Source organism: Takifugu flavidus, chromosome 1 (assembly GCF_003711565.1).
Source record: "Takifugu flavidus isolate HTHZ2018 chromosome 1, ASM371156v2, whole genome shotgun sequence".
Lineage (NCBI taxonomy): Eukaryota > Metazoa > Chordata > Actinopteri > Tetraodontiformes > Tetraodontidae > Takifugu > Takifugu flavidus.
Window position 1 is genome coordinate 25160809 of NC_079520.1, and position 23654 is coordinate 25184462.

Genomic DNA, 23654 nt, shown 5'->3' on the forward strand with positions numbered 1-23654 from the left:
CAAAGCCTTTTAATCGGGCAGCATATGTCACACCGTGGGTTAGATTCATGGTGCAGCATGTGTCAGAGGGCGGATCGGTGTAAATTCTCTTCCTCGGGGACCACATTTAATCAAATCCTAACTGCATTCTTCGCCACCAGCCAGACTTCTTGCATCGGCTTGCAATCGCCCTGCTGTTTCCTCCCAACATACGTAACCTTCCGTCTCCTTCCAGGCCTTCTTCAATGATAAATACATGCAAGAACATCCAGAGGACCTCGAGAAAATCGAGAAGCTCAAGGACCTGATCGCGTGGCAGGTGAGAGAGGGAACGCCTGCATGCAGAAATACATTCGACAGCATATTTCATCCTTTTGATTCCATTGGGAGGCCATTCGTCTCAATGCACTGAACAAAACCTAGAACTCCAACAGTGTCTGAGAGCATTTCCTTGTCTGTTTTGGCCTTTTCTGTACAAAACTAAACACAACATAAGTGTTGTGTTCAGCTGATTATATTGGTCCTTTCATTATTTTTCTTTTTATATTTAAAATATCTAGTTAAACATGCTGAAAAGCAGGTTTTTTTATTTTTTTAAATGAACCCCCTCTTTCCCTGCAGAGAGATCACCTTTGCTTTGAGCGTATTTATGTGTGTTCTTTCATCATCGTGTGCATCTCAGGAGGTATTAAATAGTGTTTTTCACAAGCGGGGAACATTCTAACTGCACAATTACATTTTTTTACAACAGTGCTCCTTATTAATTTTCCTCATGATAAATCAAAGAAATGGGAAAATTTTCCAGTCACTGAACATAATTTCCAAGTTGGTTTACTACTTAAGGTCCCAAAACATATTTCAAATCAAACATAATGCTGTAGTTAGTTGGATTTTGCCCGAGCAACTCTAATATTAACACTAAAACATTATTGTAATGCCCAGTTTTTAAGAGCATTGTCAGAAATGTCTTGAAGCCTCCACTATTAGAAGTAGGACAATGACATTTGACCTTCCTGTAAAGGTTCTATAGGTTGTATCAGCAATTCTGTGCAACGATTTTCCCCACAGATAGATAGCTTAAGAGGGGACGTGGAAAAACTCCGGTCACCACCTACCCGGCTCCCCAAACCCAGACAGAGTCTTCCAACCAATCAGAGGGCAGGAATGGGTGCCAGTTACATGTCAGGGAAGAGGGAACAGAAGCACAGCTATGCAAAATCCACAATAAATATTGGCAAAGTTTACATTCTGAGTTTACATTCTGACAACCAGGTAGGATTGGTGATCAATGTATAACCCAGTAGGCCCTAAACTGGGAGAACTGGAGAAATAGTTCATAGGAAACACTAACCCTGAAGTGATCCACTAGCTGTCGGTTTGTGTTTAAACAGCAGCTCCTGGGCTGCGCAGCTGTGTAACTATATTTATACGCCTTAAACACAACCCAAACAACAACTAAATATCAAACTCCATACAGCCCAGATGTGTCATCCTGCTCGTCACATTTCCGATTATCACAACAGTGCGCAAAATACCCGCCGCTCCCCTCGAAAGAATAGAGGGAGACTCCAGGCAGGCTGACGCCAGGCGTCCATGCGCTCAACACCTCTCTTACCTCTGCTGCTAAGACAGGTGATTATTCTTAATCCACAGCGGTTCCACCGTTTCAGCGCTGATGCAGCCTTTAATGTGCATGAATTAGCTTTTCTCTGCTAATATGGAAGAGTGTAGCGGTCGTTAGCACAGGCGTCTCCCAGCGTCGCGGTATTTCTATGTGAAATTTCCATCTTTGGCTGGTGTTTGTGAATGGGCAGCGTGTTCTCTAATGGAGTGGCAACAAGTTCAGGAAACAGTTTCAGAGCAAGCAGCCGTTAACAGAAAATGACGCCTGTTCTCTGCTACATGGCTCCGCTTTCAGCGCCGCCGCTGCAAAATAATGTCACTCTTGAAAGGTTTTGTCTGAAAATGTGAAGTCATAAAAAAAAAAAAAACCACAGCGAGAGTGCTGAAGCCAACATTCTGAAGTTTGGGAGGACGCTCCGCTGCGTAAAGAGATCAGCAGTGGCGGTTTTGCGAGCTCTGCACCCTCACCGGGCCCGAAGGAAGTGAACACGCAGCAGAGAAAAATGCACACTCACACACAATGTGGGAATAAATCACAACACATGCAAAACTTCGTAGCTCATCTTTCATTTATAACCTGCAGGCTATCTTTGATTTCTATATGAATAACAAATAACAAACATCCTTCCTATCGGGATTAAAAAAAGCTGCGCTTTTCTTTTTCTTGGAACTCTTCGGCTCTGAACTCCAGGTCACTTTAATACTTGTAAAGTTATGGTTTCCTGCCTCATATTTCACCCAGGAATTGAGCGGAGATGCAGGAAGTTTCTCCTCGTCATTTTTATCACTAGTTGCATTGGAAATTTAATTGAATTTGCAGTAGTTGCTCCCGTCTTTGTTGCTGTAAAATAGGTCAACTTTGTTCCCCCCACGTCGCTGGCGGAGCGCTGCCGAATCCAGAGTTCGTTCCTCTTTTGTGTTTATGGAACCTTTGGTATTTATAAGGCGCGACGCATCACGCAAGAAGCCGCGTTCACGTCTCATCAGCTTGGAGCTTGATGTCACTCGCGGTGCTTCTGGCACCGTTTTTATCACTGTTTTCCATATTAGTTCTTTCTCTAGTTCTCCCACACTTTTTTTATGGAGACACGAACGTGGGGGAACGAAGAGCGACTGAAGTAGAAGTTGGAGCCGAAAAAGCAGCGGACAGCCTAAAAATAAACGTGGGGCTCCGCCGTTAGTCCTGGAAAGAAGAGAAGTCCCAGATGCATTGGAACCGGGGAGAGCGTGCGGCTGGAGTCTACCTGCAACGCTTCTGTGTTCTCCTCTCTCCACCAGTTGTGCCTGTGCCAACTGCTCCTTCTTTAGAGCTCCGCGTTGCCTCCGTTGTTTCAACTGGACTGAATCAGTGCTGCACATCGTTTGTGTTATCGACGCTTCGCCCACAGCCTGCTGCTGCTAATTAGTACTTTTCCACCCTCCGGATAGACAAGGCGGTTGCATCTCCGCGCTACCTGTGTCGGGTCGGAAGTGTCTTCCTCGTCACGCTAATGAAGTATTTGATATTGTTGGGTTTTCTATATTTGGCGCCTTTTGTGCTTGTTTACTCGAATCCGTCTAAATGAGGCAAATAAAGGCGAGGCTGCACCAGCGAACACACTAAGTGGTTTGAAATGAGTAAACGCGAAAAGGCATGAGCAAATGAAGAACCTGAAAATAAGCTCTTGGATAAACTGGAGCTCCTTAGCAGATACAAAGATGTTAAAGTGGAATTCTAGCATGGAATATGACCCGAACCTATTGAATTGTCTTCATCTAATTTCTGGTTGACTCTTCGTCTGACCACAAGGCACATTAAAGGCTATGCGGCTTTATCGGGCCCCAGCGTGCACGTGGTTGCTCACTGTGCACGAGGCGAGACACCCAAAACTCCACATCACAGAGCAGTTTTGTGCTTCTTTCAATCAGGAGTTGAAATTGAATTTGGCAGCGTTATTGTTATTGTTGTTTACGTGCATGCCCAAAGAGTGCTGCTTATTCTTAATTCATAATGATGGGATGGAGGATTTTTGTCTGGGCAGGTCCCAGGTTTGCACCCTCTAGGTAATATGGATGGTAGGGATTAAAGGGGTGAGTAGATGGGATCCGTGTTGCAGAGGACGATTCGGGCATCTGGTGTATTTATGATGCCCTGGGGGCAAAGTTTAATGATGTAGTATTTTACATCTGACCTCCAGCAGCCCCAAAAGGAATAACTCTTAAAGTTAAGCCTTAAGTTTCTCAGCTACTTGTCAAACTTGGTTTTCTTTTACAGCACATCGGCTTTTTACCGTCAAGTTGTCAGGTTTTTAGAGGTTTAGTGGGAGTTTTTGTTATTCAACAGCAGTTTTTCCTCTACAGTTGCCATGTAATTGCCTGTATATTCATCAAGGTCTTTTTTATATTCTGAGTTCACGGGGGCCATTCCGTCTTCTTTTTTACCCATTCAGGTACTCTCGTGTTTCATTCTATACGCAGCATCGCATCTGGGCCTTTTCCAAATCCTAAAGCCGCCGTCTCGTTCCTGAGAGGAGGAAACTAACGTGTGTTTTTAAGGCGACACTTTTAATCAAGCATCTAAAATCGCGCATGTGAGCAACCTTGAACCCGCAGCCGCGGCTACAATGATCTCATCTACGCGCAGCCACCCAGCAGACTTCTGTTGCCATGCCGCCACTCATTCGCACTCAATCATCCCGAGGTCTATAAAAAGATGCGGGTATCCTGGGAGACGTGAATCTTGCCTCAGCTTTCGCTCTCGCCGTCCCCCCCCCCCTCCCCTTTTCTGTCTCTGCCGTCTCCCGACACATCCTGGCCCCCCTCCGTCTCTTCCACCACACCCTCTCCTCCTGTCTGCCTCTCTTTCCTTCACCCACAACCCCCCCTCACTCATGCCCTCGTCTCTCCTCCCAGAATTCCCAGCCGTGATGATGTAGGTTCTCAATATCAGGGGAAATCCCCCCCCTTCATCTTCCTTCTCCGAGCTTCTGTTTTTTATGGGGCACAACCTCATATCTAATATTCAGCCAGTGAAACATCCGTCAGGCCCTTTAAAGTTTGCATGACTGTATTTGATTCGTATTTTCTCCCTCGCCGGTAACGATTCTCCTTTTTTTGGGGGGTTTTTCCGATTCCGTCTTTGCTGGTTTGTTGCGCGAAGTTTGGCAGTCGTGCCAAACTTTGCGTGGGTCAAAGAGGAGAAAAGAGGAGGAGGGGGCTGGCGTAGCGATGTCTTCGCTCGCCAGATGTAGTCAGCAAGGTTGTCAGGGGGTTCCTAATTACCACTTTCCAGCTCTTTTCCTCCCTCGCTCTCGCCGCGTTCCTCTACCTGTGTTGACTTTGGTGTGTTCGGCGCTCCACTCAAATGAAAAGGCTGTTTGTTTGTGTGTTTATCGTTGCCGCGGCATGAATCCAGCATAAATACACTCGCATTGGCTCGGCGTGCCTACGGATTGTGCGTCCTGCCTTCGCTTTAGCACCGTTGTTTCATATACCTGCAGCCTGGCGCTTCGGAATCATTGGCGGGAAGCGGAGGAGTAGGAAGTATCATAGCAACAGAGTCCTCTGGTCCACCTGCATCAGGTTGCTGTGGTATTTGCTCAGTGTACCCTGACACGCCACGAATGATGTATAGTCACCCAGCGTGGTCATTAAATGTGACCTTCAAGGTGTTTACACCTTTGATCAACAAAAGGCTTCATGTTACCCCCCTCCGGGGGATTTTGAATGAATGTTGCCCACACTTGCATTTTGTGCCACCTGCCCCCCTCCCAGATTCCGCACCTTGCCGAAGGGGTCCGCATCCACGGAGATAAGGTCACAGAAGCACTGAGGCCTTTCCACGACCGCCTGGAAGCCTGCTTCAAGCAGCTGCGAGAGAAGGTGGAGAAACAATACGGAGCAAAGTCTTTGGTAAGAGCTTCTTCTTTTTCATCCGCTCTTTTCAAGGTGCTTTTCAAATCTGGGCCTGTTTTAACAAAAGAAAGTGCGTATTTATCTCTTGGTGTCTTCCTTTTATGAAGCTGTGTTGTAGGGTTTCGTCGTCCTCTTGTGCATCCTGTCAGCCTGAATCCTGAAATCCACCTCTCTTTACAGTCGCATCTCCAAATTCACTCAGGAAAACAATCGAAGCCTCGAGTTTATTCCGGGATATTTGTACATGAGGCGAAAGCATGAAAACACGACGCTGGTGGATGAAATGAAGACAGTACGGATCCGAAAAAGGAAGCAATAAGCAAAAGAGCACATGTAGATGATGTCACACGCTGGCTTTTAGCTGAAGTCAGCTCACGTTGAGAAAGATGCTGATTAGGACCTCCGCCTGTCTCCCTCCAACATAATTGTTGCTTGGCAAAGCTTTTTTCCCCCCAATCTTGCCCGAGGTGACGGCGTCCTTGCTCATTTAAAGGGAGAGGGCGGCGACCTTTTCCATGAAAGAAAAGCCATCACTTTCCACAGTGATAACAAGGTTATCCCATCAAATGTGTGACGACCCCTTGACTTCAGAGGTCTCTTTAACTGAGGAAGTAGTTAGAGCTGCCATGGCCACAGTTCCCCCCCCCCGCAAGTTCATTTAATGGCAAATAAACGAGCGTTGCTCTTTGACTGCGGATTACTGAGGTATCAGGTCATTGACCTTCATCCACGCCGGTTTAGCGCCCCCTCAAGGACAGAATGTAGATCTCGCCGGTTTCTGTTCATTCTTTTGGTTTATTATTGGAATCAGTTACTTTGAGAACTTCATCAAAACTTGACAGAAGACAGATGGTTGGAGATTCCAGCTTTATGTTCATGCCACAAAATGAGTCTGTTCTGTCCACCGGTGCATTTTCTGAGCTTTTATCTTTGAGGCAGCGCTGGCTGACTTCATGGTCGTATATTCTTCGTTCTGGATCCCTTATTTTCAGGCTTTGGTGTTCGGTGCTCGGTTAAAACTACATTTTCACTGGTTTCACACTCTGAAATCTGTTCGTGGATCCCTGCCGATCCCCTCGAGGATGAAATATGACCGCATTTATGGTGCTTAGAGCTTTTTTCAAGGCTGACGTTAAAGCTTTGGAAAGGCCTTTGGAATTGTTTGAATTTGTGATGATGAGATGTCTTTCCCCATGATTATTCTGTAATAAGAATACAAGCACATATTTACTTTGACTCTATAATAAGGAATCTGTCACTTTTGTTAAAAGATCAATAAAGGGGTTTCCATTTCTTCTGGGGCTATTTGTGTTCCTTAATATTGATAATAAATATCTGAGCTGGATAGATATATACTACGATGCCGCCCCTGCCTCACCCAAGGGTGAAAGACAGTCCATTTTCTCTATGTTTGAGCCCCCCCCCAATCAACTACTTGCATTGAAGGCCATTTTTTCCTCACCTGGCAGCGATGGCCGCACAAATGTCCTTAAATACAGTTAGAAAATGTGAGCGGCGTCGCTTTTCCCACTCTGGCCACAGGAAGAAAAGCGGAATCAAACGTCCCAAACAGCTGAACGTCCTCCCTTTTTCTTCCCTCTCTCTCTGCTAGCCGCCAGCGGACGAACGGCGAGGGCCGCGTCCCCCCTCCATGGTGCGCTCCTTCACCATGCCTTCCTCCCAGAGGCCCCTGTCCGTGGCTTCAGTCACCTCCGTTTCCTCCGACAATTCCCCCTCCAGGCCGGGCTCAGACGGGTAACACTCCAGATTTCTCCAGGCCATAAAACAGCACGCATGCTCTCCAGTCATCTTAGGCCTGACATGTTTAAAGAGTAACTTTTAAGTTCATTAAAATAAAGCACGTCTCTAATTATAGACCAACTCGCTTCATTAGTAGGAAGGACAGAGAGATCCTTCAGTCCTGCACCGGAAGCCGATGAAAGCTTGATAATGGTGGAACGGGGAGGCACGTATCTGTCTGCACCAGCATCACACTGTCTGTCCTTTTAGCTTTGCCCTGGAGCCTCTCCTGCCAAAGAAGCTGCACACCAAGTCACAGGACAAGCTGGACCGGGACGAACCCGACAGGGAGCGCAAGGAGAAGAAGAAGGAGAAGAGGAACAGCAAGCACCAGGAGATCTTCGACAAAGAGCTGAAGACCGCGGAGATCCCTCTGCAGCCGGCCGAGGCCGTCATCCTGTCAGAGACGGTACTGGGAAATCGACCTGCAGGGTCACTCTGGCCACATTCCTCTACCTGTTCTGCCCCCCTCCCGTTTCTGAATCCCAGGATGGATTTCTTTTCTGCTTCTTTCTTTTATTCGCTGCTGGTTTCCCAAAGCCAGTGAAGGTCGTCAAGACTGAGTCGCTTAATCTTTACAGTTTAATATTTTGAGGGTTTGATTAGGCTCACGTCTGCTTTAATTTACAGAAGTATTTGTTTCATTTGAACATCTTTTTTTAAGTGACCAGAGGTTTTAGTGGTTGCAGTGCATTGTGGGATTTGTTGGTGTTTTATAAGACCATTTGAATCGTGTTGTTAGCAAATCACACGACCTCTAACCTGTTTTTATTCCCTTTTCCTCCATCACCTTCAGACTTTTTCCTTTTTTTACTCTGGTTTTGTAGTGTCTCCCTGGTTCTCCCGGGGGGGGGGGGTCCTCAGTCGTCTCTCTCCTTTGGTTTACATCCTGCAGCTGTTATTCTTGCCACTCCCACCACGTTGTCTTTACATGTCCTCTGCTGGGATGGCGTCCCTCTTTACCACAACCGTGCCCGTCACAGCAACACGAGCATCCCTGGATCCCACGTGCCCACCGGGAATGCTCCCCAGGTCGAGGCAATTAGATAAGTGTAGCAGGGGGATCCAAAAGCAGCCCCTGGGAGCTGTGGAGCCGTCTAGCTTGTGATAGGAACCTACTGCCTCAGGGGTCGAGGGTAGACCACCTGGGGGGTTGTTACGTTCTAACAGTTAAGACCTCGTCACGATTTTAGCTGGAGCAGCTACAAAAATGATCTCTCGTGCTCTGCTTTTTTAATCTTCGGGGTGGGGGGGTCCAGCTCTGAACCAAGAGTGTTGTTATTTCCTCTGTCTCCCCTGTGGCCGACTGTTTCAGATTGGCCAATTACAAAATACTTTGTTAATGTAGAGTCATTCTGCTGTGTGAAAGGGCCCCAAGGGACCCTTTTTTTGTCTCATCTTCACATTTCAGGCGTAATAAAGCCGGCAGAGCGCAGCCTGGCATGAAAAGTCATCTGCAACCACAAATAAGATGTTGCAGCCCAACATTTTCTCCAAATGATTTCTCGTTTAGGGGGGAGAAACAGACAAATTCATAAAGGACTGTGTGGTGAATGGCTCTTTTTCCCATTTCTTTCTGAATCAGTGTGGATTTGACTCGTTTGCCCCACCTCAAATATTGTTTTGAGCCGGGTTTTATTAGATTGTTGTGCAACTGGGGGGGTTTGTGGAGCTCCCCGGTGGTTCTGTCCCCTGACGGTCTCCACTTCTGTCCAATCAGATCAGCCCGCTGCGTCCTCAGAGGCCCAGGAGTCAAGTTCTGAACCAGCTTGGTGGAGAGCGCCGCCTGTCCGTGTCCCCTGGACCCCCTCCTCCCTCCTCCTCCTCGCCAGGGCCCCCACCCATCACGCCCAGGAGCAAACTCTCCTTCAGCCTGCACACGGCCTCAAGTAAGCTCTCCCATTCATCCGCATGGCCATGCGAATCCCGGCTGACACCCCCAGACACGTCTTTGTTCTGCCGCCGCCGTGCAATTACTGATTATTGACACATTTATTACACCTTCTTACCTTTTTTTTGACTGGAGGAAATAATTGGAATAATGGGCTCAAGCCGTAACCCGCGAAAAGTATTTCTTGATTCCTCCTTAATCATTCTCCGTAGTCTCTTTTGCCACGTTGAACCTTTTTTTTACTTCACTTTTTTTTACGTCGTGCAGATCTGGAGCTGAACGGGACGGGCTGCTCTGACAAGGGTGAAATTCCTCCCCCGCTGCCCGTGAAAGGAAGCACGGGCGATTACGGCAACCTGCTAGATAATCAAGACTTGACGAGTCCCTCGACACCTCCGCCCCCTCTGCCGCATCAAAGGGTAGGTGTTGTAATTAGGGGCGAGGAGCTCCCGAACGGCGCGTGGCACTTCTAATGAATCCAGGATCTGATGCACGCTCTTGACATTCGGGTCGACCCCCTCCTCCTCACGGGCCGATCGCACTTGATTTCACTGCGTTAGCGAATGCGGGTGGCGGGAGAGCGTAGGCGCGGCGGTCTGTAATTAGAGCCGCCCTGCTGTTATTTGTATTCACTTTGTGCCCCCCCACAGCCTGACCAGGGCCCAGGGATGATTGATGGGACGATTACTTTGCGCCTCACGTCATCGGGATCTCTCCTGCTGGTAATCGGCGGCTCATCTCGTGCGTCCACGCGAGCCACCCGTGTTTCCCTGCACTGTTAACTAATCCGGTTTATCCGCCGTCACGGTGAGCAGGCAGATAGGAAAACAAAGCCCCCGCCGCCCGGCGACTAGCGCAGTGGGAGCAGACGCTCCGAGGGAGCTGTGAACGGTGCTTAGTGACGTCCTGGTGGGTTCGACAGGTTTCAGAGCAACTCGGGAGCAAAGTTATTCCTCAGTCATTCCCAAATCACCGTTTTGCCGTATCTAAATGATGACGTCGGAACGCTCAGGTTTAAATCGGCGCCGTCTGCTCGCCGTCCCGTTAAGACCGGATTGTTGCGGAAGCTAATCCGAAGCGACCCGTTTGAAGATGTGTGTTGTTTCATTCCACCCACAGCACATGCCGCCTCCGCTGCCCAGCAAAACGCCTCCCCCTCCTCCTCCCAAGACCACCAGGAAACAAGCATCCATCGATTCAGGAATTGTACAGTGAGCCGATCGGGACCAAACTAACAGCGACCGCCCCACCATCTCCCCCACCTGGTATTAGACATGCTATCGGCACTTCCTCACACCGGGTCGCAGGGTGACGACAGGAATACCTCACCCTTCCTGGACGTGAGTAGGAAGTGAATTCCCTCCCGCTGCCTCTTTGGGACTTAACAGGACCAACAGCTTTCCTTCTTTAAAGATGAATCCCTCTCCCCACTATGTACAGAGGATTGTATATAGGATGTTATTTTATTTCAGGATTTTCTTTTTTTTTTTGTATGTAGTTTGATCATGACATCTTTTGTATTAACGTGTCGGCGGCATTAGACACAAAGTGGATAAAAGGGCTTTTAGGCGTTTACGGACTTTACGGAGCTGAAATGCAACAACTGACGGTGGATTTTTATCGGTGAAACTTAACGAGTGCACACGCGACTAACGACCATCCCATTATCATCGTCCCGACCTTGTGCTAGATTGCTGTAACCTTGGACTTCAATACTACCGACTGTTTCCGGTTCACTACTGACTCCAATAAACTTTTAAATGTACGTATTTAAAACAACAACGCGGGTGTCTGCCTCGTTATTGTGGTCTCGCTTTTCTTATTCCCGAGGCGCTCCGGCTTTCTTGTGCGTGTGATTGACGTCTGTCGCAGCAGCCTTTCCATCGCCAGCGGAGTCGTCTCCCGTACGGACGCGTGCGTCGCCCGGATTTGCATAACATGTCCGCTCGCTTCTTCCTCCTTCATCGCTGGAAGCACCAGCCTGGAGGGCGTCCCGTCGTTCCGCGTCGCAGAGGCGCCCGAGAACTCCGCTATTTCCGGAAGACTCTGAAGGTCGCGCTGAGAGAATTTGGAGCTTTTTTGTGTTCATGTTCAAACCTTGAGAAGGTCAAACAGGTAGTTTTGCTTGTTTTCTTCTTGCTTTGAGGATTTCATGTATTTGTTCCCGTTTCCTCAAATGCTTTCAGTGTTTTTGTCATAACTCGGGTCTTTTCTAAAGACTCCACTTGAGGCCGAGCTGCATTTTCATAATCAGCCTTTCACAAAACCGTCGCCTGTTCCTCAGGTCGGCAGAACCACTTTATTTCCCGCTCTTCATTTTCCCAGCTGTCATTTTGGGCTTTTAAAATGTTTTCCAGCCCCTTCAGCTGTATAAAACCAGTTTGTGGGATGGGGGGGGTTCCATCTCCTCTGGAGGAACGTTGTGTTGACACTTTGAGTGGATCTCCATCTGAGGTGGAGCGTCTCCCCAGTGGCTCGGCTTGGTCCTGACCTTTGACCCTGCACCGTCCCTAAGCTGCCCGTCCAGCTGATGTGTTGCCCTGCAACGGCAGAAGCAAATGGAGTCCATAAGATTCAATAAAAACGAGATTCGCTTTCTTCCGGAGTGCTTTTCTCTGGGGCTTCGTGGCGGCTCCTTCCCCAGGGTCCATTAGCCCATGAGTTGGGCATCGTTCTCGCTTCAACAGAAAGACGAAGCAGGACGGTGTTCATTAAAGCCGTCCCTCACCGCTAATGCACGTTCGAGCTACTGCGCTAACGCTGGGAATTCGATCGATGATGTAAGAAGTTACCGTGGGGGGGGGGGGGGGGATTAGGAGCTTCACCAGTTCAAAGGAACATTGCTGCTGATCCAAGAACAGATCACGAATGGAGCCCAGATGTGTTGTTATTACAGATGTGTACGGTTATTACAGATGTGTACGGTTATTACAGATGTGTACAGTTATTACAGCCTCACTGTTTTAAACCCAACAATTAGTTGGGAGTCTGGTTAAATGAATGTTTCAGTTTAAAAACTTTAATTTGGGTCAGATGACGTCACATGGGGACCATGGATCCATGACAGTGACGAGCAATAAAACTTTATTTAATCAATTTCAGTCTACACTACAATAAAAGCTGCAGGCGGCGGCCCACCTACAGCCACTATTACCTTATTATGGTTTCCTTTCCTCCTCTCCAAACGGCGACGAAAAAGATTCCTCGGTAAAATAATTCCCGTTGCGCCGTTGAAAGGGGATGGGGGGTGGGCATTTCAAGGCTGCTAATATTATTCCTTTAACTGGCAGGGGCTTTTTCAGCGGGCTTTTGGCGAGTCGTGCTCGGTCATTATCCTCCACTCTCTCGCCTGTAAGCGCAGGAGAAAGCGGCTCCTTAATTGAGAGGATTTCCAGAGGCTTTGGTGGGGGGGCAGTGATCTAGCTCCATCCTCTGCTCTTTGTCATTCCAGTTTAAATGATTCCTTTGCATCCTGAGCGTCTTCAGTCATCGATGTTTGTTTTCAAAACTGACCTTTTATGGACGCTTTTCAAGTGGAAATATGATTATTTTCGCCACTAGGTGGCACCAGACCACACACATTTCTGTCAGATTGTTTGAAATCAGTAAAATTAACCCTTGTTTGGGTGTTTGTAACTCATTCATTATTTGGTTTCTGAAGTAATCTGACCAAATGAGATGGATAAATGGAATTTTATTGGTGTTTCCAAAATCCAACTCACTATACAGGGAGAAGGACTGAGTTGACTAATTATTATCCCAGTTTAATTCACTATTTAGGGAATAGGAAGTGATTTCAGACATCGCAGGTTACCTTTTTTACGTGTTTATCCCAATTAGCTTGGTGGGAGTGGGCCTATTTATGGGCTGAATGGTCCTCCAAGCTTCTTCCAGATCCTGTCAACAGTCTCCACTACAAAAAGTACCATCACTTCATTTAATGATCATCTATCACATTCACAGTAAGTTAATATTTTGCCTTCGAGCTCTTGTTCACGTTGAGTCTGAACAATAAAAGTAGTAGTAGAGTAGTAGTAGAGTAGGAACTATTTGGAGCTGTTTTCTTTGATCTGATCAGATTTCCCATCCCAAGTAGTGAAAATCTGAGTTCTCACCTCATTTGTGGCTGCGTTTCCTCTGGATCGAACACTTTTTCCTGTGATGCCACCAACTTTATACGTCCCAGACAGACACTCATCATGTCAAGATCCGCGATAACAAACAGCTCTCAGGAGCTCTGCAACAGACCGGATCGTTAAGTACAGAAGAACTGAGCCTGCTGCTCTGCTCAACCTCACATCCTTCTAGATACAAAATGTTCCATCAGCATGCAGCCTTGTTATTCTGTTGTGGAGGACGGAGCCAAGTGGTGTTGATCTATATTAGCTGAGGCCGTTATGAAGCCCTGGGTTTTCCCAGGCAGCCGTGAGATGTGTTGCTAGGAAACCTACCTAGAGACTGAGGGTGGAGAATCGGTTTGACGAGGAAACAGAGTTCCCTTCTCTGTTTTATACTGGGCTTAAATTGATGTTTCCAGCAGCAGAAGAGTGGAAATTGTTCCAATCTGACAAGTCTAAATGTCTAAAAACCTGCCAAGGACACGGATGCTGATGACAACTCGCTGCGGCTTTCATTACTCTGGTGAAACGGTACTCTCGGTCACACACTGGCATCTTGTTGACTTTTCTGCAGCAAAATTTTGTTTTTACTTTGAATGTATCGCTTTCATTTGAAATAGATTTGTAAGAATAAGAACTGGGTATGCACAGGTTTAACACATATCTTCAGCTTTACTTCAGTTGTCCTTAGATTTCTCCTTGATTGAAATCAATACCCACATTCTTCTGAAGCTGCACGTCAGGCCTGGTTGTTTGCGTCATTGAGGAATACCGGATGTGGTTTAGCTGAAGCTATGCTTCCCTCTAGTGGCCATTCCTGGTACCGCACCCATCCCTGTCCCTCGTGACGACAAAGCCGTGATTAAATTAAGAGGTTTGACACTAGCTGAACTCTACTTCAGCAAAACGATATCCACCGTAGCAAATGTGAGGCATAGGCGGAGGCCTTCATTATTTCTAAGCTCTTTCCATCACCTTCCCAGTGACTCCTGTTCTAATGGACGCAACAGGAAGTAGCTGGCAGGGGCTGGTTAACCTCTCCAGAGTGATCAAGCCAAAGATGCAATCGGGATGAGAGCTGTCGCTCTGTCCAGTGGAAGAGAGAATTAAGCTAATGCTGCCAGCCTGTCTGTTTTTCCTTCCCTCAGTGCTGATCTCAGGGTCACCCCCTCATCTCCAATGACTGTAAAGGACAAAAATGACCAGAAGGGCCACGCAAAGTGAATCAAAGCATCAGAAGCATGATCACCTCCAGGGTTCTGTGATGCAATGCTTTAAATAGAACTTCCAAACCTTTCCCTAGACTTTACCATCACAGAGGAACATTCCCGCAGTCTCCATCAGGGCCTTCACCCTCTTCAGAACAGACTGTCTGCTGGCTTTCATTTGGTGCCTTCTTCTGGTGGAGCCCATTTAAAGCACTTGTGAAAGCTACTTTCTAAAGATGTTTAATAGTTAACATTTTCCCTTTCATTCCAAAGCAACACAGGTGGGGAATAAAAATGTGTTCCCTGGTTCTGGACTGTTCCTAAAGCTGAAGGTCAGAACTCCTGAATGACAGCTGAGCTCCAAGCTGCTGAACAAGGACCTCAAAGATTAAAGATTATTCTTTATTGTTTTATTTAACATTTGCTGCCCTTCCAGGACCTGCATGGAAAGGACGGAAGCAGGAATATCAGTAAATGAAGGAAGTGTTCAGGGAACAGAGCAGCAATCTGTTCTGAACAAACAAACACTGTTTTAATTATAAATGAGCACGTGTATTGATTTGTCGCATTAAATGTAATCCAACAATAGAACCAGAATCTTTTCATCTTGTTTGATTCTGTCATTGTAACCTGATTTTACTCATTTTACTGTTCATATTTCATACTGAACCTCTTTGTCCCAGTATCACCAGTCTGTTTTACTGGATTTAAACCATTTAAAAACAACAAATGGGTGACGTGGACGAGAGTGAGCGATGGGCTAAACGTGTGTGGTTCATTCTCTGCTGACAGTTTGCTCCGTTTCCAGGGATAAAAGTCCAAAGCAGCTCGAGACAGGAAGCTTTAAATGAAAAACTGAAATAGGGAATTTCTCCCTAATTTCTCCTTCAGCTGCGCACCTGCAGCACATCTTTTGTAGCCCTTCTGAACAGCAACTCCTGATCAATATTTTTGTTTCATTTCTGAATTTGCTGGTTTAGAGCTGGAGTTTGTACTGGAAACCCATTGTCAGCGTTCAGGAATCTTGCAGAGGATAAATAGACCGTTATTCTCCTGCACAGCCTAGTCTGCACTAAAGCTCATTTCCGGCCGAGCTGTGGACTTTAAGCCGCGGCTGTGCTTCCAGGAGTGCGTCCAGACGGAGCTTCAATTAGCACGAAAGCTTCGGGCGCGCTTCTGTGTCCGTCCACAAGGGGGAAACAGTGAGCAGTGTGTTTACACACAACTAATGTATTTATCTGAGCCGCGTGCGGTTTCATTGACCTTAAGTACATATAATAAACTCATAATTACTTCAGAGCACTGAACAATCTACACATGTCTCACACACTCGGTCATGTACTTAAATGTGAGCCTGTTTGACAGGGAAACGAGCCCTGAGGGATCGGGTTTTTGCCCCAGTACATTTACTCAATAGAGTTGTGGCAAATGGCTGATTGTGCTGCAGCCTCACCAAGCTTCTCTGCTGTCAGCCTGAAGGAGCCCGCGGTGGTGCTTCTGCTGCTGCGGCCCCTGGCTCTCTGACCCCGCCGTGATGGATTCGATTTCCCGATGAGAAGCTCCCCGTGACCTCAGACATCTCCAGGAAACAGGAGATGAAGACAGGCGGAAAGTAGAGCCACAACAACCTGCTGCAGGTTTCCAACAGAATCCGGCTGGGAAAAAGAGACTTGTGGCTTCAATAACGCAACAGTGAAAGTAATATTTAGCATTTAAATCGATTTAAGCCTCAAATATATAATTGGTATTTCCCAGAATTAACAAAAAAACTTTAATTATTTATTCCCATTTCAGTGTCTGCTGAGCTCTAATAAGCTGTGCAGCAAACAGATCGTGTTGTTTTTAGTCGGGTTAAGCCCGTCTCACTCTGCTCTCCTGCCGGGGAGCCGCCGCTGGTCGCCGCCGTCCAGCGAGCGACACCTTGGAGCCAAACAATTACACCAAGGTCATGGAGAGGAGGAATGTTGTAGCGATTAGTGCTGAAGTCCGGCAGCATCCTGCAGAGTGAACTAGATAGCTATTCAAATGAGGAAAATGCGCTGGTTTTGTATTTTTACCTGCGGGCCTGGAGGTTCCAAACGGCGCAGACATTGGAGTCGGCGTGTTATGTTATTTTGTGAAGGGGGGTTGTAATAAAATGACATTAAGGTTGAGTCAAACTTTACAGGACGACTGGAAGGATCGATTATCGTCTTTGCCACATATCAGATCGAGACCACTGAGGTTTAAAAGTTCCCCATCGAGATCAGAGCCGCCTGTCGGTGTCTGTGTTTCATCTTTATTAAGATCCACATCTCATGTTCTTTTTCACGCCTTCTAACATTTCCCAGATTCGACTATTAAATATTTAAATATTTTTTAATCTAATTTAAAAGCTTCAATGCCAGTGCGGTCATTTATATCAGAGGTTTAATATTTATCTTCATAGATTTTTTGTTGTTGTTGTTAACAATAAACTTTTGCTTCTCATCGAATGTTCATTGCAAATAAATTTCTTTTGATTTGAGTTGAGCTCTGTGCATTCGTTGTTTGGGTTTGACACTGAATCCGAGCTCAGCGCAAAAACAGGCCCAAATCATCATTTATATAATGTCGAATTCACCTCTTAAATGTGGATTCATGCCCTCTTAGAGACCTACATTGAAGTACTTTGATCTGTGCGTAATCTATTTAAAATTTATTTTGTAACATTTATATTTAAATAACATGAAATAAAGCGGTTTTAGTTTTTATCAAGAAGAAGAACAGGCGGAATCACACTAAAACGCTTGTGTGGTGCTTCCCTGTTTAATATTCTGCGGGTTTTATAGTAATACTTAATCACCTTCGGAGCACTTCGTTCGTGCGTAATTACGCACAACGATATTTATTTAAGTCTGTGGCGTGCCTGAATGCGAAGGTGTCAGACTTCTGCGCTGCAGTTAAAGCAGTTTCGGTGCTCATTGATAGGGAGATTGGGTCGGTGCACCAGTGAGGAGGGGGTGTGACCACTCCAACTTTCTTCAATGGGGCTACCTGTAGCGCCGCGGATAAATACCGCAGCACCACAGGCTGAGCTCAGTCCGGAGGGAGAGACGCAGACGAATCAGCAGTTTGGGGAATTTGGTTAGAGCGGATTATGAACGCTTTTGGACACCAACCCTCGAACCAGCAGACCAGTCCTATTCAGCACCACAGCGCGCAGGAGCTCCTGGACATGGCCGTGTACTGTGACAACTACGGGGTGTACCAACAAAACATCCACCACCATCATCCCCAGAGGCCGCCGACGCACCCCACTAGCTACGGCCTCGGAGAGTACACCTCCCCGTCCACCAACCCCTACCTGTGGCTGAACGGACCCAGCATCAACTCCTCTCCGTACCTGCCGGGGAACAACAGCACGCCCTATATTCAGTCAGGATATGGGTCGAACCAGAGGCAGTTTTTACCGCCTCCCTCCGGATTTGGAGGCGCAGACTTGGGCTGGTTGTCCATATCCAGCCAGCAAGAACTCTTCAAGATGGTCAGGCCGCCTTACTCGTACTCGGCACTGATAGCCATGGCGATTCAAAACGCGCAAGACAAGAAGCTGACCCTCAGCCAGATTTATCAGTATGTTGCTGACAACTTTCCTTTCTACAAGAAGAGCAAAGCTGGGTGGCAGAATTCTATCCGGCACAACCTGTCACTGAACGACTGCTTCAAAAAAGTGGCGAGGGACGAGGACGACCCAGGTGAGCCGGGCTTTACGCACCCGCATTCACCTCTTCAGTCTTTTCCTTGAACACAATTCTATTTAAAAGAAACGCCTCAGTTCAGAGGCGACACCTGTTGCTCCATAAACACGCATTTACCAGCTGTTGCACTAATATTGTGCGATTGAAATACAATGAATCGTATTAATTAACCTTTTCTCGCTTTTGTCTTTGATTTAGGCAAAGGGAACTACTGGACGCTGGACCCAAACTGTGAGAAGATGTTTGACAACGGCAACTTCAGGAGGAAAAGGAAAAGGAGATCTGACATCACCGGGGCTGGCAGCACAGCTCTGCCCGTCAAGTCAGAAGACGCCGCGCACAAGCTCTCCGACACCGCCAGCCTCCTCAGCTCCTCCCCGCCCAGTCTGCACGGATCCCCGGTCTCCACGGAGCCCAAGTCCTCCTCCCCGTCTCCATCCACCGAGCACAGCCCGTGTTTCAACAGCTTCGTGTCCAGCGTGAACTCGCTGCTGGCGGGCAACACAGACGCAGCTCCCCGGAGCGGGGAGCGGGAGTACGGCTCCGGGCTGTCCCAGACCAGGGAGGGCATGTCCGGACTGGGCTCTTACTCGCCCGGTTTAATCTCTCCTGTGAACTCTGAAAACAGCAGAATGAACTATTACACATCAGTGCAGAGTCTGTCCAACCACTTCAGCGTCAATAACCTCATATACAGCCGGGAAGGAACCGAGGTGTAGCCTGTCGGGCCGAGTGGGCCTCCGAACCAGAATATGTGTACAGTTTCTGTCTCTGTCCTGCAGCAAATATCAAAATCAGCCCGCTGAAGCCTTCTCCGGCCTGATGGATGCCCTGCTGTAACCCTTTATCATTAAAATGTTCCCTTTAGCTGCTCAGTGGAGCTTATTCTCTGTCTTTAAGTACGAAGACAATTGTACAGAAATTATTTTCATAAAAAAAGACATGATATGTGTTTTTTAGAGTGAATTTTGTTTTATTTAAAGTCATCCTGTTGTTTGAATAAAAGACATTTATTATAAATCCGACTGAGGTCGTACTTTTTATTCACACTTACAAAGAATAATGAAATAGGTGATTTGCAGAACTTTAATTCTTATCCATTTTTCTTTTATTTTCTGTAAAGACGTCCAGAATAAAGTGTGTTCCTGTTCTGTCCTTTGCATCTTTCCCTAAACGAACCTCATTCAGGCCAAAACAAGCCTTTGCCCCCGTCACAAAGTGTCAGCACGACCAAAAATCCTCCAAAAACAAGAACCCAGATCTTTGGAGCACGTTGGGGGATCTGAAATAAAGCAGCTTTAAGCAGTAAAATCTGTAAGAGTGAGACATTTTTTCCGCCTGTCACTCCCAATACACTGGAACGAGCAATCAGACCTTTAACTTCCGTCCTCGGGGGTTCAGAAGTTCAGCTTTTTGTCTGGACTGGATGTGACTCGGGCCGCGCCGCTTTATGTCAACCTGTTTGTTGGACGTTGCACCTGTCTCCATCTGCTGTCACGCAAAGCGTTTCCCCGCATCTGTGTGGCGTTTCTGTAATGGGAAAAGTGGGCTAGCTCAACTGCACGTAATCTCCTTTTGTTGGGCTCCGTCCCCACAGAAAAAATCTGCTGCCAGGGGGGGGGAGGAAAATATCAAGCGTGCAGAGGAAATGTTCAAGTGATTTAACACCCTTGTCCCATCTTATTTTGAAACAATATGTATATGCACGGAATCAAAGCCGGTAAATAAAAGGAAACACCTCTTAATTGGGTGATAATTGAAATCGCTCAGGCGCTCTGTGGGCTGGAATAAAAGAAAAATTAATTGACAAGACTTTCGTGCCCCTTGTTGGAACACAATGGAAGCTGGCAATTCAAGAGATCCCCTCCTGGGCTCAAATGAAAATATTGCGATCTGAAGATCTGGGAACAAATTATCTCCCTCAGGCCACATTTTGCTCTATTATCTGTGGAGCAGGGCCACCGATCAGACAAAGAGGATTTTTGTAATGCAGAAGCGGGTTCTCACAGTAACGAGGTTTCTGCTCGAGTCCTCATCGCGGCCACTGAATTGAGGATAAAGTCCTTCGAGCAGAGAGAGGCCTTTAAAGAACTTTAAGCGTTTTTATCTCCCTTTATTTTCTGCCTTACATTAAAAGATTTCATGCTTATCTTTAGCTGTATTCATCTGTTTTACCCCTCGTGACCTTTTGACCTTATGTCCATCTTATCAATGACGCCTGTTCCCAGACAAACTTCAGCTTCTTTTTAGTTCTGTATCAGTTTTCGACTCCTCAGTTTTGAATTCTGTACCTACACAGTTTTACTCTAAGCTTTACCAAGTTCGGTTTGGCCCCCTCCCGATCTCAGACATGTAACGCTCCGGCGCCCCGAGCCTGCAGGGCACGTTTACTCGGCTCGCATGCATATCAGTCAGGCCACCGTGTCTGTGCTCCACCTGCTGCAGGGCCCCCCGGCCCCAGGGCTGGAGGCCCGGGTCCTGCAGAATACCTCAGAGTAAAGCTGGCCACTCTCTGGTCCCTGCACACGCCTCGTGGGCTAAACCCATAACGACCAGTGTGGCCCTCCAACGGCCGGCCCTCCCAGGCCAAGCTCTGCAGCCAGATTGTTTTAATCTCTTCACGAGACCCGATCAAACCACAGAGACCAAGAGGGTCTTGATCCTCGGTTGTTTCACCTGCGGCAACGTTTACTGGACAAAAACCAGACAAACAGGCTCGTCTCAGGAAGAGGGGGCCGCCTGCGGCCCCGACCCTGGAGGCTGGTCCGCGTGGGGCACCGTGGAGTGATGAATCGCATGTGGGTGAAGTTGCGCTCGCTGAGGTGAGAAACTTAACTCCCGTTTGCTGTCGAGCGTGATCTCTGCGGCTGATGGATCTGTCCTTCACACGGACGCGCGTCCCCGGCGACAGCGCGCGGAGACGCTGATTTCAGGAAGCGGCGGGGGCCCGGGCCCTCAAACCTCACATCTGTTTGTAACAGTCAGCAGGAATTAGAGGGATCATTTCTTATATTACAGTTCAATCTCTGGAGGAGGTTAAATGTTTGAGGGACCGACATGATGACAGCTCGTCTGTGGGGGTAAGGAGACAGGGGTGGGGAGTGTGTGTGTGTGTGTGTGTGAGGAAGGGGGGGTTGTGTGTGAAAACGATAGCTGAGGAGAATGTCTGTCAGCGAGCATGACGTGATCCGGTTTCATCCTCACGCATCCAGGCTTTTTACAGAACAGCGGGGAGGTTAGCGCCGACGACCCCGACGTGCAAGTGGCAAATAATCCAGCAGAGATTAGCTTAAAGGAAGCGAAAGGTTTGAACGGTCGGGAGTTCTGGCTGAGCAAACCTGCCGGGCTCGCCGAGTTCCAACCGTTGAGTCAGTAAATCCAACGCCTGCTCCTGTCTTCCCATCACTGCCTGGAAAACCGATCCCCCAAAAGCGTAGCCTATCTCGCTCTGCTCAGGGATCTACTCTGATAAAGTCTTTGTTCTCACATTAGGGAGCTGTGGGCAGATCCGCGACCTCTGTCATAACAAACCGCGGCGGCGGTTTTACACGCCGCTGAGAAGCCGGACAAGGCATCCGCCCCGGCCAGGCTGATGTTTGGGACTAGTTCTGGGGTCATTCCGACTCACGTGAAGCGTGTAAACGGCGACCTTCTCCCACCGCTCCACCCCGTAATCTTAATACCAGCCCGCTAATCTCCACAAAACCTCTGCAGCCGTTCTTTAAAATGAAATTCCAAACACGACCTGGCGAGGGTTCACGTCTAGGTTCACGGAGCATCGATTTCTCTGCGCACTGCGGCGGAACAAATATCCAAGAGCCGACGAGTAACCGTCCCAGCTCCATACGGGCGCTAATGACGCACGCTCATACCAAAGGAAAGCTGCGGATAATCTGGAGCTACAAATCTGGCGTGATACCACCCAGCTGGCGGCACCTGCGCGCTGTCATTATCTGCTCCTCCCAGACAGGAAGTGGTGACGGATGACAGAGGAAGTCGCAGCCTGGGGGGACATCCGTTTCCCTGGAATTCTGGTGGCGGGACGGAAGAGAGGAGATGATTCTGTACCCGGGGGACCCTGGAAACAGCTACCTCTGCGGCACTTGTCAGTCAGTGATGCTGTTAGGGAAACGGTCGCTCAGCGTTACATCACTGGGGGGGTGGGGGGGCAGGGGGGGTCTGGGTCTGGTCCCACATACACAGAAACACACCGCAAATTTGTTTTTGTTCAATCCTGTGAGTTTCAATCCTGGTGATGGTGCATCTGCCTGAAGAATTCAGTGACCGCCCCCCCTTCACACAACAGACCCCCCCTCCCCCCAACCCTCCCTTGCTCAGCCCCTAATGAGACCCCCTACCTCCTGTCTCTATTATGAGGGATGCATACCAATAGAGAGACAGAAGTGGGGAGACAGACCATGCCTCGCAGACCTCTGGAGCCCCCCCCGGCCTAAACCATCAAACGCACCCTCACACGGGGCCAAATAATGGGCCCAATCGACATTTACCCAACTTTTCCCCCACGTAAGCTGCAAGGTGATCTATGGTTGAAGGGTCTAAATGATAGGCTTTCAACAAGGGGGGGCAGCCCCACCCACACACACACACACACACACACACACACACACACACACACACACACACACACACACCAAATGCTCCTTTTGTGTTTCCCTAATCCAAACCTGTACTTCACGGCTGGTGCTCACTTCTGAGGCAGCTTCTGTCAACTGAGGGAGGGGGGCAAGAGCCTTTAAAGTGCTTTAATCAAGAAGATGTAATACCCTGATAAGCTGATAACCCCCCCTAAGCGTGTAATTATACTGCAATCAGTTATCAATCCTGACACATTCCCCTCTTCCGTCCCTTCGTTGGGAAGGAAAATGAAATTTCAGTGGCTGGTTACGTAACTTTTAGACAATTCTCCATCAAATGTCGGCTGGCTCCCACGGACGCTGCAAACAAACAGCGGCGTGCAGCGAGGGCTCCGCACGCCACTGGCATTATTAGAGTCTACCAACCCCAAACAGCTTGTGTGTCAACCGTAAACATAAGTCCCCCCCCCCCTCTCCCCCGACACACCTCCCAGTCTGGGAAAACTAGCTTCCAGGCTCGCTGTTAGCTGTAAAAGCTGCTCCGTTAGCGGAGCCTGGCGCCGTCGTCCCGGATGAAAACATGCGAGCGCCGTGTCATCCGGGCTGGTTTCCTCTCCGCCGTGTGGCAGCATTCCTGGGCTGTGACATAATCTGGGATGCGAGCGCAAGTGCGTGTGCACCCGCTCGGCGCTGAGAGGCCAGCATCATCCACAGGGGGGTGTTGACGTGCCCCCACTTGACAAAGAGGCCGTTTTTATGATTCCCCACAAAGGGAAAGAGGTTTGGACAAGCCTCAGATCATCTGAAGCACACAGCTGAACAGCACC

The 23654-nt window shown here is 48.1% G+C and overlaps 2 protein-coding genes across 4 annotated transcripts in view; both read left to right on the forward strand.

Moving 5' to 3' along the window:
- Nucleotides 1-10969, forward strand: part of dock1 (dedicator of cytokinesis 1) — a 121157-nt gene extending 110188 nt beyond the window's left edge. For 2 of the 3 annotated variants that reach the window (XM_057031228.1, XM_057031237.1), the window contains exons 46-52: nucleotides 215-298; nucleotides 5356-5493; nucleotides 7109-7251; nucleotides 7507-7705; nucleotides 9017-9185; nucleotides 9455-9606; nucleotides 10307-10969. In XM_057031228.1, coding sequence (XP_056887208.1) covers nucleotides 215-298; nucleotides 5356-5493; nucleotides 7109-7251; nucleotides 7507-7705; nucleotides 9017-9185; nucleotides 9455-9606; nucleotides 10307-10402 — 981 coding nt within the window. In that variant the 3' untranslated portion in view covers nucleotides 10403-10969. The remainder of the gene's footprint in view (nucleotides 1-214; nucleotides 299-5355; nucleotides 5494-7108; nucleotides 7252-7506; nucleotides 7706-9016; nucleotides 9186-9454; nucleotides 9607-10306) is intronic. The other variant, XM_057031243.1, reaches the window with a different exon arrangement.
- Nucleotides 10970-17561: 6592 nt separating this feature from the next.
- foxi1 (forkhead box i1) lies at nucleotides 17562-19443 on the forward strand. Its single transcript, XM_057039666.1, has 2 exons — nucleotides 17562-18229; nucleotides 18431-19443. The coding sequence occupies exons 1-2, from the start codon at nucleotides 17632-17634 to the stop codon at nucleotides 18949-18951; spliced, it is 1119 nt and encodes a 372-aa protein (XP_056895646.1). The 5' UTR covers nucleotides 17562-17631; the 3' UTR covers nucleotides 18952-19443.
- Nucleotides 19444-23654: the final 4211 nt, after the last annotated feature.

Coding starts and splice junctions, on each gene's coding strand:
- foxi1 (XM_057039666.1), top strand. CDS start 17,632: ATGAACGCTTTTGGACACCAACCCTCGAACCAGCAGACCAGTCCTATT. Junction 18,230..18,430: donor GAGGGACGAGGACGACCCAG/GTGAGCCGGGCT, acceptor TCTTTGATTTAG/GCAAAGGGAACTACTGGACG.